This window comes from Scomber japonicus, chromosome 8 (genome assembly GCF_027409825.1).
Source record: "Scomber japonicus isolate fScoJap1 chromosome 8, fScoJap1.pri, whole genome shotgun sequence".
In the NCBI taxonomy this organism is placed as follows: domain Eukaryota; kingdom Metazoa; phylum Chordata; class Actinopteri; order Scombriformes; family Scombridae; genus Scomber; species Scomber japonicus.
Window position 1 is genome coordinate 7,709,729 of NC_070585.1, and position 15,992 is coordinate 7,725,720.

The 15,992-nt window shown below is 38.1% G+C and overlaps 3 protein-coding genes across 3 annotated transcripts; all 3 read left to right on the plus strand.

The window, feature by feature from the left end:
- Positions 1 to 590: 590 nt before the first annotated feature.
- On the plus strand, positions 591 to 6,047 carry cnga2a (cyclic nucleotide gated channel subunit alpha 2a). The gene is made up of 10 exons (XM_053323204.1): positions 591 to 679; positions 1,559 to 1,669; positions 1,857 to 2,048; positions 2,151 to 2,261; positions 2,709 to 2,815; positions 3,022 to 3,509; positions 3,691 to 3,969; positions 4,311 to 4,409; positions 5,355 to 5,732; positions 5,862 to 6,047. Exons 1-10 carry the CDS (start codon positions 591 to 593, stop codon positions 6,045 to 6,047), a joined length of 2,040 nt encoding a protein of 679 aa, XP_053179179.1.
- Positions 6,048 to 7,083: 1,036 nt separating this feature from the next.
- On the plus strand, positions 7,084 to 9,470 carry LOC128362473 (calnexin-like). Its single transcript, XM_053323206.1, has 6 exons — positions 7,084 to 7,148; positions 7,575 to 7,648; positions 8,018 to 8,137; positions 8,362 to 8,464; positions 8,751 to 8,824; positions 9,326 to 9,470. Exons 2-6 carry the CDS (start codon positions 7,577 to 7,579, stop codon positions 9,332 to 9,334), a joined length of 378 nt encoding a protein of 125 aa, XP_053179181.1. The 5' UTR covers positions 7,084 to 7,148; positions 7,575 to 7,576; the 3' UTR covers positions 9,335 to 9,470.
- A 1,736-nt stretch (positions 9,471 to 11,206) lies between these two features.
- fgl1 (fibrinogen-like 1) lies at positions 11,207 to 14,340 on the plus strand. The gene is made up of 7 exons (XM_053323527.1): positions 11,207 to 11,275; positions 12,190 to 12,364; positions 12,495 to 12,654; positions 12,906 to 13,003; positions 13,681 to 13,769; positions 13,854 to 14,041; positions 14,151 to 14,340. Exons 1-7 carry the CDS (start codon positions 11,207 to 11,209, stop codon positions 14,338 to 14,340), a joined length of 969 nt encoding a protein of 322 aa, XP_053179502.1.
- The last annotated feature ends 1,652 nt before the right edge of the window (positions 14,341 to 15,992 follow it).

The following is a 15,992-nucleotide window of genomic DNA, read 5'->3' on the forward strand; positions in this document are numbered from 1 at the left end:
TAGATAGATAGATAGATAGATAGAGAGATAGATAGATAGAGAGATAGAGAGATAGATTGATAGATGTGTGAGCTGAACTGATGAAGTGAGGAGCTGGACTTTGGGATATCAGGAAATTCATCAGGTTTGTTGACTTTGATCATCTTTCTTTCTTTCCCTCTTATGTTGTGTTGTCATACCGACTATACAGCTTGTTGCTATGCCACCTGGTTTCCCCGGTGATGCCCCTGATATTGGATGACCTTGTACTTAATGACCTTCCTTTTGTGACTGTGGATCCATCATTGAATATGTGTGTATGCCAGTTGGTGACTTGTGTGTGTGGGTCTGTGTGAGCATCTCTTGCATATGTCTTTCTCCTTACTGTGAGTGTATGTAGTGTGTGTGTCTGTATTTGTATTATGTCTATTTGTGTATCTCTGTAATAAGGGGTATCTTTGTATGTGTGACTATGTGTGTGATGATACTGTGATGAACTAAACTAAAAACTAATCTAATCTAACTATTTGGGGCTCGGATATCTTAATGTGTGTGTGTGTGTGTGTGTGTGTGTGTGTGTGTGTGTGTGTATGTGTGTGTGTGTGTGTAGTATGACCGGTCATTTGCAGGATGCGCACAGGCTGTCTGTGAAAACATGGACAGAGGAGGAGAGTGACCGAGCTGACAGCACACTTAGCAGGTACACACACACCCTTTTTAAATTTTTATTTTTATTTTAGGGTACAACATAATTATTATTCCTTCTAGAAATGCTTAAATTTCCCAACCATAAACTTCTGTACAATCACATTCAGTTGTCATCACAGGTATTATATTGTCCTTTACACTTTATACATACACTCAGATACAGACACACATATAGGCCTACTGGCGTCCAGCACAGACACACACACACACACACACACACACACACACACACACACACACACACACACACACACACACACACACACACACACACACACACACACACACACACACGCACACACACACAAAACAAAGCTAAAATAAGACAATAAAAGGCTTATTGTATACTGTATACTTTACTTATACTGTATAATTCATCTAAATGTTATATATTTCCCCTCTACTTTAAAGACCATTTTAGCATCTTTCAGCTTATTGTTTTGGTATTATATGCTGCAACTTTACTGTTTTCATTCTCTATCTCAACAACTTTGTTTCCAGATGCAGCAGGTGGCTATTTTCAATGAAAAGGTCTTGATAAATCCACTGCACGCTACCTGCCCAGTACCAAACAGCAGACAGACAAAATTAGCAACCAGTTGTTGAACTATGTGGACACTGACTTTATTGTGACCTTACAAATATTTGTTTCCAGCTGACGTGGAACAACATTACTGCTTATTCAGAGTCATGTATGTAAATCTTTAGCTTCTAAATTCTCCCTTGTTCACCAGCTGGTTGCTAAAGAATTGTGGACCTGTCCTGTAATGCCTTCCTCTGTAAATTTGTTTATGATATTGTTGTTTATAGTTGTCATTGACAACATTGACATTGTTATTTACATATTTGTGGTGTGTGCGTGCATGTGTAGAGGACAGTCAATGTGTGATGACACTTCTTCAGAGCTACAGAGAATGGCTGCCATTGACAGAAGGGATATTAACTCCCAGAATTCCTTACGTGGGCGAGGTGCCCTGTCCAGGTATGACAGCTGGGCAACAGACTGATATTCAAAAGTATTATCGCATCCAATTATTAAAAAGAGAGTATGTTAACTGTAGGTGAAGTTTTCGTGTCTTATGTTCAATATAATGGTCAACGGAGACTGAGGTTGTACTGGGCAGATATCAGATGTAAATGTGCTTTTTCTTCGTCTACTTTGTCCTCAGGATTGTTAGCATGGTGATGACTCTGAGAGAATGGGCTCAGAAGAGTTTGGCTGAAGAGACGGAGCGGCCCGATTCCTTTTTGGAACGATTCAGAGGCCCAGCCCAAATGGACATACAGGCCCCACCAAGCAGGTTTAGCCACAGCCACACTGGCTCTGAAACAGATAATGAAGTCAGACGCACTAGACGCACGTAAGGAAAAAAAACCCCACACACAATAAAGCATCAACTGACACTTATATATATTATTATATTATTAGATAAATCTTTCTGTTTTCCTCCTGTCTTTGACAGGAGGAGGAAGTGTAATATCCTTGTGTTATCACCATCTGATGATGCGTACTACCACTGGCTGATGGTGATTGGTCCCGCAGTTTTTTATAACTGGACAATGTTGGTCGTCAGGTTGGTAACTCTTACTGTGGCTATAAATACTACAACAGTACTGATGCTAGTTCTAGTTCTAGTATTAATTTTTGCACTGCTATGAACCTTATACTTCTAGCATGACTTCTACAACATCTGCTATTATGGCTTTAAGACTAAAAAAAATCATGGGCACAGTAATTGTGATCCACGTCTTTCTGAAGGGATATTCAGATATTACGATATACTATGTACGACATGCCAGAACAGAGGACTTTTGTGTCCCAGGACTTCAGTATTACCTTCATCTTTTGGCAATAGTGGTAGACTATTATTACAACATCAACCTTCACTTCTATCACACGAATGCACAGAATGTGGCATATCTTTATGCTCAAAAGAATGTCTAATCAGTACTTTATTATTTTTTCATTTTAGCCCTATTGCTTCATTTAACCTAATATGTTAGTGTGTCTGGTTCTGCAGGGCCTGTTTTGATGAGCTCCAGATGAAGAGCATGTTGGTGTGGCTGGTGCTGGACTATGTCTGTGATGGAGTCTACATCCTGGATATAGCTGTTCGCCTCCACACAGGTACTGAAAAAATAGTGAATGAATGCGAAAAGAAACTTAAATTTCCATACATGAAAATATTTTCACGGAAGGTAATGTAGTGCCTATATGTGATTGTGTCATCGTGTATATTTACTTGTGTGCATAACTTGGCTTAATCTAATCCTTTTATTATTTGAAAGACACCATCACTCATTCATTAATTTGTTAATTTATGTTTAATGAAGGTTTCTTGGACCAGGGCTTGATGGTGAAAGATGTGCAGCGTCTGAGAGAAACCTACGTCCGAACCCGACAGTGTAAACTTGACATCTGCTCCATCCTTCCAACTGATCTGCTGTATCTGACTGTTGGAACCAGCTACACTCCTCTTCTTCGATTCAACCGACTGCTACGCCTGCCACGTCTGTTTGAGTTCTTTGAACGTACCGAAACACGAACGGGCTACCCCAATGCTTTCCGCATCTGTAAACTGGTACTGTACATCCTGGTGATCATCCACTGGAATGCCTGTGGGTACTATAGCTTCTCTAAGGTCTTGGGACTGGGCTCGGATTCTTGGGTTTATCCAAATGCTTCAGACCCAGAGTTCGGCTCCCTGACCAGAAGTTACATATACTGCCTGTACTGGTCCACCCTGACACTGACTACCATTGGAGAGACACCACCTCCTGTTAGAGATGAAGAGTATCTGTTCCTGATATTTGACTTTCTGGTAAATATGCAGTAATGGTGTACCATTAGCTTTTCTAAAATATCTTATTACTTACTATTGATTCTTTTAGCCACATATTCCAAGAATCATCCTTGCCTGATACACGAAAGCTTTCTACCTCTTGGCAGAATTTTTTCTCGTCTATCACTACTACTACTAATATTATGTATTTCTGTTCCAGGTTGGAGTTCTGATTTTTGCCTCCATTGTGGGCAATGTTGGGGCCATGATTTCCAATATGAATGCCACAAGAGCCACCTTTCAGACCCGTGTAGATTCACTGAAACACTACATGCACTTCAGACATGTGAGCAAAGTGCTTGAGCAGCGCGTCATTCGCTGGTTTGACTATCTTTGGACCAATCAGAAGACAATAGATGAACAGGAAGTGCTAAGGAGCCTGCCCAATAAACTGAGAGCAGAGATTGCTATTAATGTTCACCTGGACACACTGAAGAAGGTAAAGACACAAAGTCACTCAGCATGACCCAACTCCAACAATGAGGGTATAAAAAAGGGTATATTTTTATAGACAGTATTATGAAAAGTTAAATACTTTTAAAGTTATTTCACTATAGAGACTGACATCAATCCAAATTGTCGTACATGCAGACCCAAAAATGGATGGTATGATGCGGGTAATAAATGAATATTCTTATACGATGACTAACCTGTGAAAATTTGTAGAATTGAAGGGTAATGTAATTGTACCTTAAGTTACCAGAAGTGCAGCTAATACCTCTTCTACCATCATAACATCCACAGTCATTTTTGTGTTTTTCTATGTGTGTGTGTGCATAGGTTCGTATTTTCCAGGACTGTGAGGCAGGCCTCCTGGTAGAGTTGGTGCTAAAACTTCGACCACAGGTCTTCAGTCCTGGAGACTACATCTGTAGAAAGGTCAGTTTTACTTCTACTGGCAATATAAGTGATTTTACAGTACCCTTACTACTGTGAATGTATTAAACTATGGAGAGGGGTGTTCAATCAAGGCAATACATTTATTCCAATGAAAGCTGGTAACCTAGAACATATGGCAAAACCTCCTGCTTCCTCTTTCCATAGTGTATGTGCATAGTGGATCTCTCTGGTTGTACCTCTCCAGTGGTGGAAGAAGTATTCCAATCCTTTAGTTATATAAAAGTATCACTACCACACTTCAAGAAATACTTTGCAAAATGTACATACAGTATCAAAAATAAGAGCACTCAATTCAGAAAATTGAAAAAATGAGTGTTATACCATAATCTATTATATGAATAGATTACTAGCTAGTAGATGATGCATCGGTCTCTAGGCAGCATTTTACAGTTGTAGTTGATTGAGGTGGAGCTCATTTCCTGTTTCAACTAATCTACTTGGTTCCATATATTCCTCAGAGTTATTCATAATTTCTCATTATAGTTTCCTATCCTGAGGTAATAAACTACTTATGGTCATTTGTAAGTCCAGAACAGCCATCTTTATGATTTGGTAATTCTGCCAAAGCTTTTCTATAATTGATTACAGCAATACATTTACTGCTGCTACTAGCCTACACTACCACCTCCTTGCTAAGGATAAGAGAAACTTTTTAGTTTCAGAAGTGAAAAGGCCTTTTGGATGAGAAGTGAAATGTCTTCTAGAATCTACAACATGTCCAGTTGCTCTTAAAGGACCCTTCTGGATGCATCATGACCAAGATGACTGAGAATCTTCACAGAACTACATTTCAGTTCTTGTGTCTTATTACTGATGAATGTATTAATGTAAATATCAGCACAACTTCCTTTCAATAACAATATATAGCAGTATTACCCACTTTTCCTCTTTAACAGTGTATTCTCTATCTGTTTTTTTTCCAAGGGAGATGTGGGTAAGGAGATGTATATAATTAAAGATGGCCGTCTGGCAGTGGTCGGGGAGGACGGAGTCACCCAGTTAGCTGTTCTGACAGGAGGAAGCTGCTTTGGAGAAATCAGCATCCTAAACATTAGCGGCAGCAAGATGGGGAACCGGCGCACAGCTAATATCCGTAGTCTGGGATACTCAGATCTCTTCTGCCTCTCCAAACAAGACCTGATGGAGGCACTTCAAGAGTTTCCCCATGCCAGGGCCCAGCTGGAGCAGAGGGGGCGAGACATCCTGCAGAAAGAGGGGCTTCTAGAGGAAGTCAATGTGTCTGCAGGAGAGGAGCTTGAGGAGAAGGTGGAAAGGTTGGAAACCAGTCTGGATCGACTGCAGGTAGATCATTTCTGCTACTGAAACCAATTCCTTTACTGTCTTTTATGACCTTTTTATCACTTTACACATTGGACTAACCATCCTATGTGTACAATATATGATAATGCCTAATAATAACATTGTTTTCAGACTTGTTTGGCCCGTCTCCAAAGTGAGTTCAACTCTTCCCAGCAACGACTGAAACAGCGAATCACAGCCCTCGAACACAACATCACCACAGTGGTCACAGGCAGTGGTTTTCTCTCAGACGCTGACGGCAATGAGAGTGTCTCTGGTGGTGATGGCGTGCGCAGTGAAATCAATATCCGGCTCTGACTAAATCACTTCTACTAGATATAGCACACATCTTCATTGCCATATTGCACTTACTGATTTCTTTTCATTTATGTGATTTCAAGGGACCAATATTTGACACAAAGTGCTTGAAATATGTATTTTATTAAATATCTGTTCAGTTCTTAACTTTTTAACCTCAGCTTCTTACAATTTCAGACATTTTGGAAAAAAATCATGTTTAACTTGAAGTATTATAGGTATAGCATCCTCTATTTATAACATGATTATGTGGAAATGACAGAATAACACAATAACCTTATTTATTAACTTACTTCTTTGGCTAGAGGAAAGTTTACCCAAGAATTCACCAATGGTTGGTACAGATCTGAACTAATACATAACTATGGGAACATTATTTGATTAAGAGGTTAATACCAGACTTGTGTTTGAATATGTGTCCTTAATTACATCCTTATCCACTAGGGGGCATGGTGCCTCTATTGCCTGCTTGTTACTGGAACTGAAGCCATTCAGACCAATGATTTAACATCTGCATTCAGTAGAATCAAACTCTGTAATAATGTACAGCATTTTATTCTAAACACTTTTTAATTATTATTATGTATTGTGTATTGGTGTAATATGTGATAATTTTTACACATTTCATGTTATTCTTAATAATTCTGCTGTTCTACTCCCTGAGTTCAGAGAACTATTGATAATGTAGATTAACTATTGTATAACGATATAAGAAATGACCGTTTCTATCGCTTGACTTTTTTCTTTGAACCCCTTTCTGTTTTCTATTACTCTTTATTCCAACTTTGAAACACAAGGTGCGTCACAAAAAAGCAAAATTTTACTTCATTAGATATCATCTGCTTTATTATTAATAAATACTTGTTTAATCCTTAAACTGATCATTCATTGTGAGCTTGATCAATGAGTGTGTGTGTGTGTAATATGCATGCTCAGTATGTTGATTACCATACCATACCCCCTTAATGTAGTCACTGCATGCTCTGCAGCCATGTCAGCAAGTGACTTGGGACCAAAGTCCAACATCACATGAGTGGAAGATTTCAGGAAGTGACTATTGAGAAACTCGTGGAAACTGTTAGAAATCACGGTGTTAAAAAGGTAGAAACACACTGCTTAGTCCTCTGTAGCTTCCTCTGTTCTGACCCTGCTCTTACTCTCACTTCTTTATCTTCCTTTTTTTAATCTTGTCTATTTTCTGTCCCCATTGTTTTACCCTTGTACTCTCTGCATTTTTACCCTTGTACTCTCTGCATGTTTCTTTTCTTTCATCCAGTTTTGTTTTCCTCTATCAGATGTATTTTTACTCCTCTTTCTCTCTTCCTTTTTATACTTTATCTGTCTGATCACTGGTCAAATAATAGATCTAAACAAAACCTGATTACACTGGAAAACATTTATTTTCCTTCCTCATTCAGGGTATTTGTATATGTGATCTTATCTGAGTGTGAGTCAAGTTGTATACACGTGTATATACTGTTACTGTGTACATTTGCACACATACACGTGTGAATGTGTGTGTTTCAGAGATGGAGATCAGCTGTCTGTTGCTGGGCTTAATGCTGGTTGCCAGTGTGACACCAGTGTCTGCTGCAGCACAGGTAAGCCCTGGTTTTAATGCACTTTTCATTTAAGGAAGAGAGGGTATTAGGTTTGATGAAACCTTGACATCTTTTCAGAGTTATTGCTTCATTACAGATAGATCCAGGCTCTCCAATTTCAAATAAACCCACAGAAGAAATGCTTTATATAAGTGATACTTGGGGAACAATTCACTGCAGCACAATCACTGTCACTGCTTCTGAGCAGAAACACCTACTTATAGTTTGTAGTTTGTAGTCTCCTTATTTAGGTAATATTCATATGCCACCTAGTGTTTGCAGACGTAAATATATACAAATACAGGAGTTGGCATAGGTTACTATATATAAGTGCAGGTATGTATTCACATATGTATATGTTTGTTTCAGCCTGGCATCATAGAGAGCCTCCTAATGGCAACCCATCAACGTCCTTGGCTCTGGGGTGTCTACGTCTTCACTGTAGGACTTCCTGTCATTCTTTTCATTAGCTTCATGTGGCCTGACAAGGTACAGTATGGGCTTATTTATGTTTGTGTGTGTGTGTGTGTGTGTGTGTGTGTGTGTGTGTGTGTGTGTGTGTGTGTGTGTTTGTGTGTGTTTGTGTGTGTGTGTGTGTGTGTGTGTGTGTGTGTGTGTGTGTGTGTGTGTGTGTGTCATTGTCATTTGTATTATTGGGCAAATAATTCTGTGTGTATGTGTGTGTGTGTGTGTGTGTGTGTGTGTGCATGTAGAGATTTGGGCCCCCTGATGAACAATATTACTATAAGAAGTCTGATGATGCTCAACCAGATGATCCTGAGTCCTCAAAACTGACAGAGTCAAAGGATATTCATGGTAATGTATTATTTATTAAATTATTACAAGGAGTATTTGTAAAGGTGCAACATCAGTATCTGTATGTGTATATTTGTTACTTGTGATAGTAATGATGGTTGTGGCAGCAGTAAGGGTGTTATTATTAGCAGTAGTAATAGTGGTCTAATGGTCCTCCCTTTATAGTAGCAGATTAGTAGTGGTAATATTAGGATTAGTCAAAGTTGTGTCAGCACCAGTGATGGTAGTACCAGTAGTAATAATACATGACAGTTTATTTTACTCTTTTCTTTTCTTCTCTGTTTAGGAAAGACTGGCAGAGCAGCACCAAGAAGGAGAGACACTAATGGGAAACAGAGGAAGTCTGACTTAGATCTGAAGGTGAGAATCAACAGACAGTGTGGAGGTGATAATGACTGATAATGTGATAATGTCGATTCTACAGGTGAAAAAGCAACTTTGTAAGTATTGATGTATCACAGAGAGTACCTGACTTCCAGACATCATATATTTAATTCACATAATGGAGCGGATATACTGTAACAGTAGCTGGTTTCAGTCTTAGTATGCAATGTACAGAGTATGTATGGTTGAAGTGAGTAGCTTTAAAGAGGAAATGTGCTATCAAAAAAAAAAAAAAACAAAAAAAACTGTCACAACTGGTAAAAATGTCGTACACTATCTTGCAAATTCATGAAATAATAATACAGGACTTTTACATGACTCTATTTGGTATATCTTTGATTTACAAATCTCATTTTTGTTGTCGTGCCCTTGAACAACCTGCTGTAACTGTGGATGATAAAAAAGCTAATCATAAATGTTTGTGTGTGTGTGTGTGTGTGTGTGTGTGTGTGTGTGTGTGTGTGTGTGTGTGTGTAGGATCACTAATGCGTGCAACCATCTCAGGAGAGGAGACACACCACCACAGGAGGATGCTGCATAATTACATCTTTCACCACTCATCCAATCATATTGGTGACTGGATAGTATGTAATACAAACAAACAGACTAATATAAAATATGATCATAGTCAGATTTGAATAATTTCTAATGCCAAAATGAATATTTCTTAATGTTCCTATCAGATATATTACTTCAGTACACAAAAGTTAGGGTTAGCGTTAGGAGATATAGTGGTTGGTCTCTGCTTCCAAGAGTACTACATTTGGAGTTGGAATAAAGGATTTAGACTCCATAGCCACTCATGGGGTAGAACACCAGAGACTAAATAATACACATTGTTGTCTCATGATCTCAGCTCAGTCAGCTGGTTTGAGTATAAAACTGATGCCACCACCTGCTAGCTGCTAAAGCCAGGTGGAAACACTGGCAAAAAAAACATTAAGACAAGATCCTTATGCTTGTTTTTTTCCATAACCAGATTTATGATATTATAGAGACGTCTACATTTACAACATATATTTATTGCAATATTTAAGTGTGATTTGTTAGATTACTGTCTTTATTATTATAGATTTGGATGTTAACCTGGAAATTATAAACTGAAACATTGTGTCTATAATGTGTGTATAAGTAAATTTACCATTGTTTTAAAGTCTTATTAAAAGGAATAGTTTGAACTCTTGCCTAGAGTTAGATAAAAAAGATTGATACCACTTTCATCTTTGTATAGTAGTCTACATACATAGCTACAGCAAACATCTGGTTAGCCTAGCTTAGTAGAGGCGGAGGGAAACAGCTAGCTTGTCTCCATCAAAAACTAATAAAATAAACCTACAGCTTCAAAAGCTCGCTAAACATTTTTTTTTTATTGCAAACACTGAAGTGTAAAAACAAGAAGTTGATGTTTCAAAGGGGTTTATGAGCTGGACTATTTCTAGACCAGGAGCAGTGACAACCTCATTTGTCAGGCAAGCTGTTTCCAGCCATTAAGCTAAACTAAGCTGCTGCCGGCTTGTACTATATAGACATAAGTGTGGAATTAATCTTCTATGGCTTTTTAACACCCATTTGCCAAAGACCATATCACCATCTGAAACTGTGTCCACGTGGTATGGTTAAATAAAACCATGTTTCCTTTTCCTAGACTGCATGGTTGTGTCTTTCATTTTGAATAATCTGAAATCAGTGACAGCTATTATTCACTCATACTCCTTTGTGATTCTTTGAGATAAAATTGTCTTCTGCTCTGCCTCAGCCTGTGCTGACCTTTAAGGCATTTAGCAGCTCACAGCATTTGTTTGAAATGGCACAATACTGCTCATCAGCTAAATGACTACTCGAGTCTTTTAATGACACTCACGGAGAATACTGATAAGTGGGCACAAAGGAGAAGTGAAAAGCAAAGAGCTGGCAAGTGGAGGACAGCAGAGAGTAATGAGAAATAGAGACAAGACAAAATCAAGAAAACACAAAAGAAGAAAGATGTTTTTTTCCTCCCCTAATCAAATCCACATGTCAGTAGAGGACATGTGGATTCTATTCTGTTCTATTACATAGAACAAAACAAAGGTGTTATCTAGAAAGCATGGCTGGGTTTGGCAAATGTGCGTCTGTTTTTGACACTTGCTGCATATTTTGTATGTTTTATGACTGGAGAGAATCAGGCATTTCGTCAGGTTCTCCCTCTCTTTGGCCACAGCTTTGTTTGGATCCAGGTGTGGGGAAGATTTTGAACATCGAACATACCGTCCGGTGAAAGTCAGACAGATTAAACTACACTCAAGTCCTACAAAGAAGAAGTTCTCCTCTTGTTTTACTTTTAGTCTTTAGACGTTGTGGTATCTAAACAAGAAGAGGATGTGGGGTCCACTGGTGCTGCTCACAGAACTGATGGTCATCATCACAGCTTGTTCTCTGTCTCTTTGTGTAAGTACATGGGTGTAGCTATCTGATGCCAAATTTTAAGCCATGGATCTCTGCCTGGATTTTATTTTATTTTTTCATTTATGGTGGTACAATTGTTTTCTATGTGTTATTGTGATCTGAAATGTGTTACTAAATCTTTCTAAAGTTGCAGGCTTGATTCCAGAAAAACTGATAACAGCAATGACGCTGCTGCTCACACTCCTTAACACCCAAGCTCAGTTTCTATTTAAATATTCACAGTGTTTTAGCAACAATAGGGATAGTAAGTGATATATTTGTGTGTGGCTGGACGTTTCTGTATTTCTTTATGAGCACAATTGTAAACTGAAAATTGTAGTATTGTATTAGTTTAGTATAGTAGTGTAGACATTTTGGCAGTTATATATATTTGCTTTCTTGCCATGAATTATATGAGAGCATCGACAACAGACTCCAGACAGTCACTGTTCCCAGTCAAGAAAAGGTTTGATCCACTATAACCCCCTAGAAAACTAAAACTTGTCATGTTTACACCTTAGTTTGTGTACTAATTAATTAAGAGAGATATGACGTGTTAATAAGGGAGCTTTAGAGGTGCTGGTCGGTGGATTTTAATAACAAGCGTATTTTCCATTAAAGCCAGTTCTTGGGTCAGATCTTGGGTTTAGCGTTAAGTTTAGTCCTTGGGTTTGCTAGGTTATGAATCTGATGCTTAAATGTATTGTTCTTAACATGTGAGGTGATTTACTTTTATTTTCAATACTTTAAATATTTGATTGATGGTGGTTCGCTTGAAAAAACATTAGAAAGTAAAGGAAGGTGTTTTCTATGCTTTCTTCAATATTACACTCTATGCATTTTATGTCATAGTTAGGGTATGAATATGAATAAAGAGCCTCACAAATTTAGCAATACAAATGTGTGTGTCTGTGTAGGCGTCAGACATTTGCCAAAAGGAGGTGGCTCGTCTGAAGGAGAGGGAGAAGCTTCTGAAGAGCCAGATTCAGAAACAAGAACTCCTCCTACACAGATTACATCTGCTGAACCAACCTGGCAACAAAGATCAACACCAAGCCAGCGTCGACCAGAGCCAAGACACCCAGTACATAGGTCAGTGATTGCCTCAGGAGTGGAAACCAACATTTGAAGCTCAAAATATCTGGTTTCAGGTATCACGTTGCAGAAACAGGAACCAGATGATGTACCAAAGTCAGAGTGTTTATTTGTATGTATGTGTTAGACTGCTCCCAGCTGTTCAGATCTGGCTCCAAATCCAGTGGTTTCTACAGCATCAGACCCCATGACAGTCCTGCTGCAGTCAAGGTCTACTGTGATATGAGTGATGGAGGTGGTTGGACTGTTATACAAAGACGGATCAATGGAACAGAGATGTTTAACAGGTGTGTCTGTAACGTCAATTATTACCATTGCTATTACAATAATGAAATCAAGTGAAATGCAATGCATTCTACCTACCCATCTATCTATCTATCTATCTATCTATCTATCTATCTATCTATCTATCTATCTATCTATCTATCTATCTATCTACATATCTATCTATCTATCTATCTATCTATCTATCTATCTATCTACCTATCTATCTATCTACCTATCTATCTATCTATCTATCTATCTATCTATCTATCAGATCATGGGCGGAATATAAGGATGGTTTTGGAGACATGGATGCAGAATTAGGAGAGTTTTGGCTTGGGAATGACAACCTGCATTACATCACGGCACAAGGTCAATACCACCTCTAAAAATCCTTTACAACCTTTTAGTAATTTAAAGTTTTACTATTCAACATTTTTATATTGACAGCGGATCTAATGACTAAAAGATGGAGCTCAAAAGTGACAAACCCACAGAAAATTTGCCTTTAAATGTCTTTTAGCTAAATGTTTTGGTTGTCCGACCTGAAACATTACTGTTTTGATTCAGTCTTAAAGCGCTCATCAACCTAATTTCCAGCAGCATTTCCGGCAGCTGATTTCAGATAAGAACCTCTGATAAAGCAACTGTACAATACCTGCAGAGCACTAAACAGACAAACAAAGTTAGTACCTAGCTGGTGAACACAGTTGAACATTTAATAGCTCAAGTGTTCTCAGGAATTGGTGGAGACCAAACACAGTGCCAGACGAGTGAATAGTGGACTTACCTTCATCAGGAGATGATGAAGAAATTAATATTAATATTGTTCTGTGACTGCTGAATAGCCAATGTAAATAGGACTTTGTTTGCTAACAAGTAAAGCAAACAAAGTATAGCAAACAACGGTATTTAGAGGATATTTTGCTGCCCCCATGAGGCCAAATTTACTGCTTTAAAGACTGATGCCATCCCTCTTGTAGTTTTGATAGTATATGGGGTTGATTGTTCTGTATTTCTAGAGGGCATTAATGATTTGTCTGTTCCAGGGAATTATTCTCTAAGAATTAACCTTGAAGACTTTGATGGAAATCAGCGCTATGCAGAGTACAAGAACTTCAAAGTGGCAGATGAAAAGGTGTTGTTGATTGATGGATGCTGAGTGAAAAAAAATGTTTTGAGCTTATGCAAGTTTTTCAGCGTTCTTTCTGTCTCCCCACAGGATCACTACCGACTAAGCTTTGGAGATTATGTAGGTACAGCTGGAGATGCTCTGTCTGGAAGTGATCAGATTGGTGTGTCAGATTGGGCCAGTCACCAGGGCATCCAATTTAGCACCTATGACCAGGACAACGATAACTACAATGGAAACTGTGCACAGGAAGACAAGGGAGGCTGGTGGTTCAACAAGTACGGGTTTTGTTAGCTGTACAGAAAGTCACATGGTTGTGCCAAGATGCTCATTCATCACAGTATTAAAAAAAACCTAAATAGTCTTCTGCATTCTATCGCTCCCCAGGTGTCACTCTGCCAATCTTAATGGCCTGTACTACCCCGACGGGCACTACAGTGCAGTCACAGATGATGGTGTGGTTTGGTACACTTGGAGAGGATGGTGGTACTCCCTGAAGACCAGCGTCATGAAGCTGCGACCCATTGACTTCAAAATTGATCTCATTGATGACCCAAACGCTCTTCAACGCACCTAAATCAGACATGAGCTCATATGAAATATAGTTGGTATGAAAACTGCAAATTAGCAGTTGTATTAGCACTGTATTAGTGTAAAAATCATATTTAACATTTTAAACCTTAAACACAAATCTTATTTTACAATTCTCTTCAATCCAATGTAATCAACAGAGAGAGCACACTCAGCACTTGTGATACTTATTGCCTTTTTGAGAGACGTGAAGGGGAAGTAGCAGTTACACACAGCTGTGTGTTTTCCTGGAGAAAAGGGAAATTTGATGTCCACATGTTTGACAAACACAAGCAGAAACATTGGATTGAAGGAGTGAAAGGAGTCATTGTCATGTGAAAGTGATAGCAATAAGAACTGGAACTGTTTTAAAATAAAAACATTCCATTAATTAAAACAAAGAGCAGTACTTGGTACATTTCCTCTTTCACTTACAACTGATTATTACTGGAACAATACATAACATACATCCAGCTCTATTTTTCTGCCATGTGAATTATAACCATCACTTAAGAAATAAAACTGAATTATTTCATATTGATGTCTGATGTTATAACAGCAATCTCTTATTTCTGGGTCCATTCTTTAAGTAATGAGGTTAACCATCAACATTTATAGCAACAAACTCCAATATATTTTATGATGATTCATTTCAAAAAGAAGGGCTAGGCATTGGACATTATTCTGTCATATTGAGACCTTCTCTCCATTTGAAAAGGTCTACAAAGTCAAATAACTGCATTTTTCAGTTTCATTACTTGCCTTTGCATGAACTCCAGATACCAAATGACTGACGGAAATTGAAACTGAGAATTCTTTACCTATAAATGTAACTTCCTCAAAGATGACTAAACCTCAACCTTAACCATTACCTTTTGTAACGCTACTATATAGACTTTAGGATTTAAATGTTACCAAGTCTAATTCCCCTCATATCTCAAAAAATTATTTTATGGCATAAATAAAATGTCTTATGCGACATTCAGGTCCAGTTACATTTGACATACTGTAAACACCATCTACATAAGCACAATAATAATCACATGAAGGATATTGGGAGTTTTTGGACTTTGACTGTCTCCCACTTGTGTGTAAAGTAAACATTTGCAAGGTTAATACTGCTAATCCATGAATGCCAGCAGTCCTAAAAAAAAGATAATATATCAGTCTTACTATTATATAAAACGTGGTAGGGTCTGCTGCTGATCATTTATGATGGATTATAAACTCATATATCAAAATGCGTTGATTACTGTTAGTGCAGTTCAAGAAAAAATACAGTATCAGTCAAAAGTTTGGACATAAACTGCTACTGTATGTGTTTTCGTGTAGTTTACTATGAGAATGTGAAGCTTTTAGAGATTAATAATTGCCAGAATTGTGAGTCCATACAAATAAATGAGGGTGTGTGCCAGGGTAATGTGTGTTAATTGGTTTTTGACTGTAATATACAACCATAATGCTGTCGTAATGGCAGCTTTATAGCATAAAGACGCTTTTAGAGATAAAACAGAAGAAATAATTACACAGTTTTATATGTTAATAGAAAACCGATGTCTGAAAGAAAAATCGATCGTCAGAGAGACGTAGCATGATCCTTTACCTCTTTGTGTGTGCTGGATTTAAACCCTTTAATGCCCGGTTGTCCCGTTTGTTTTC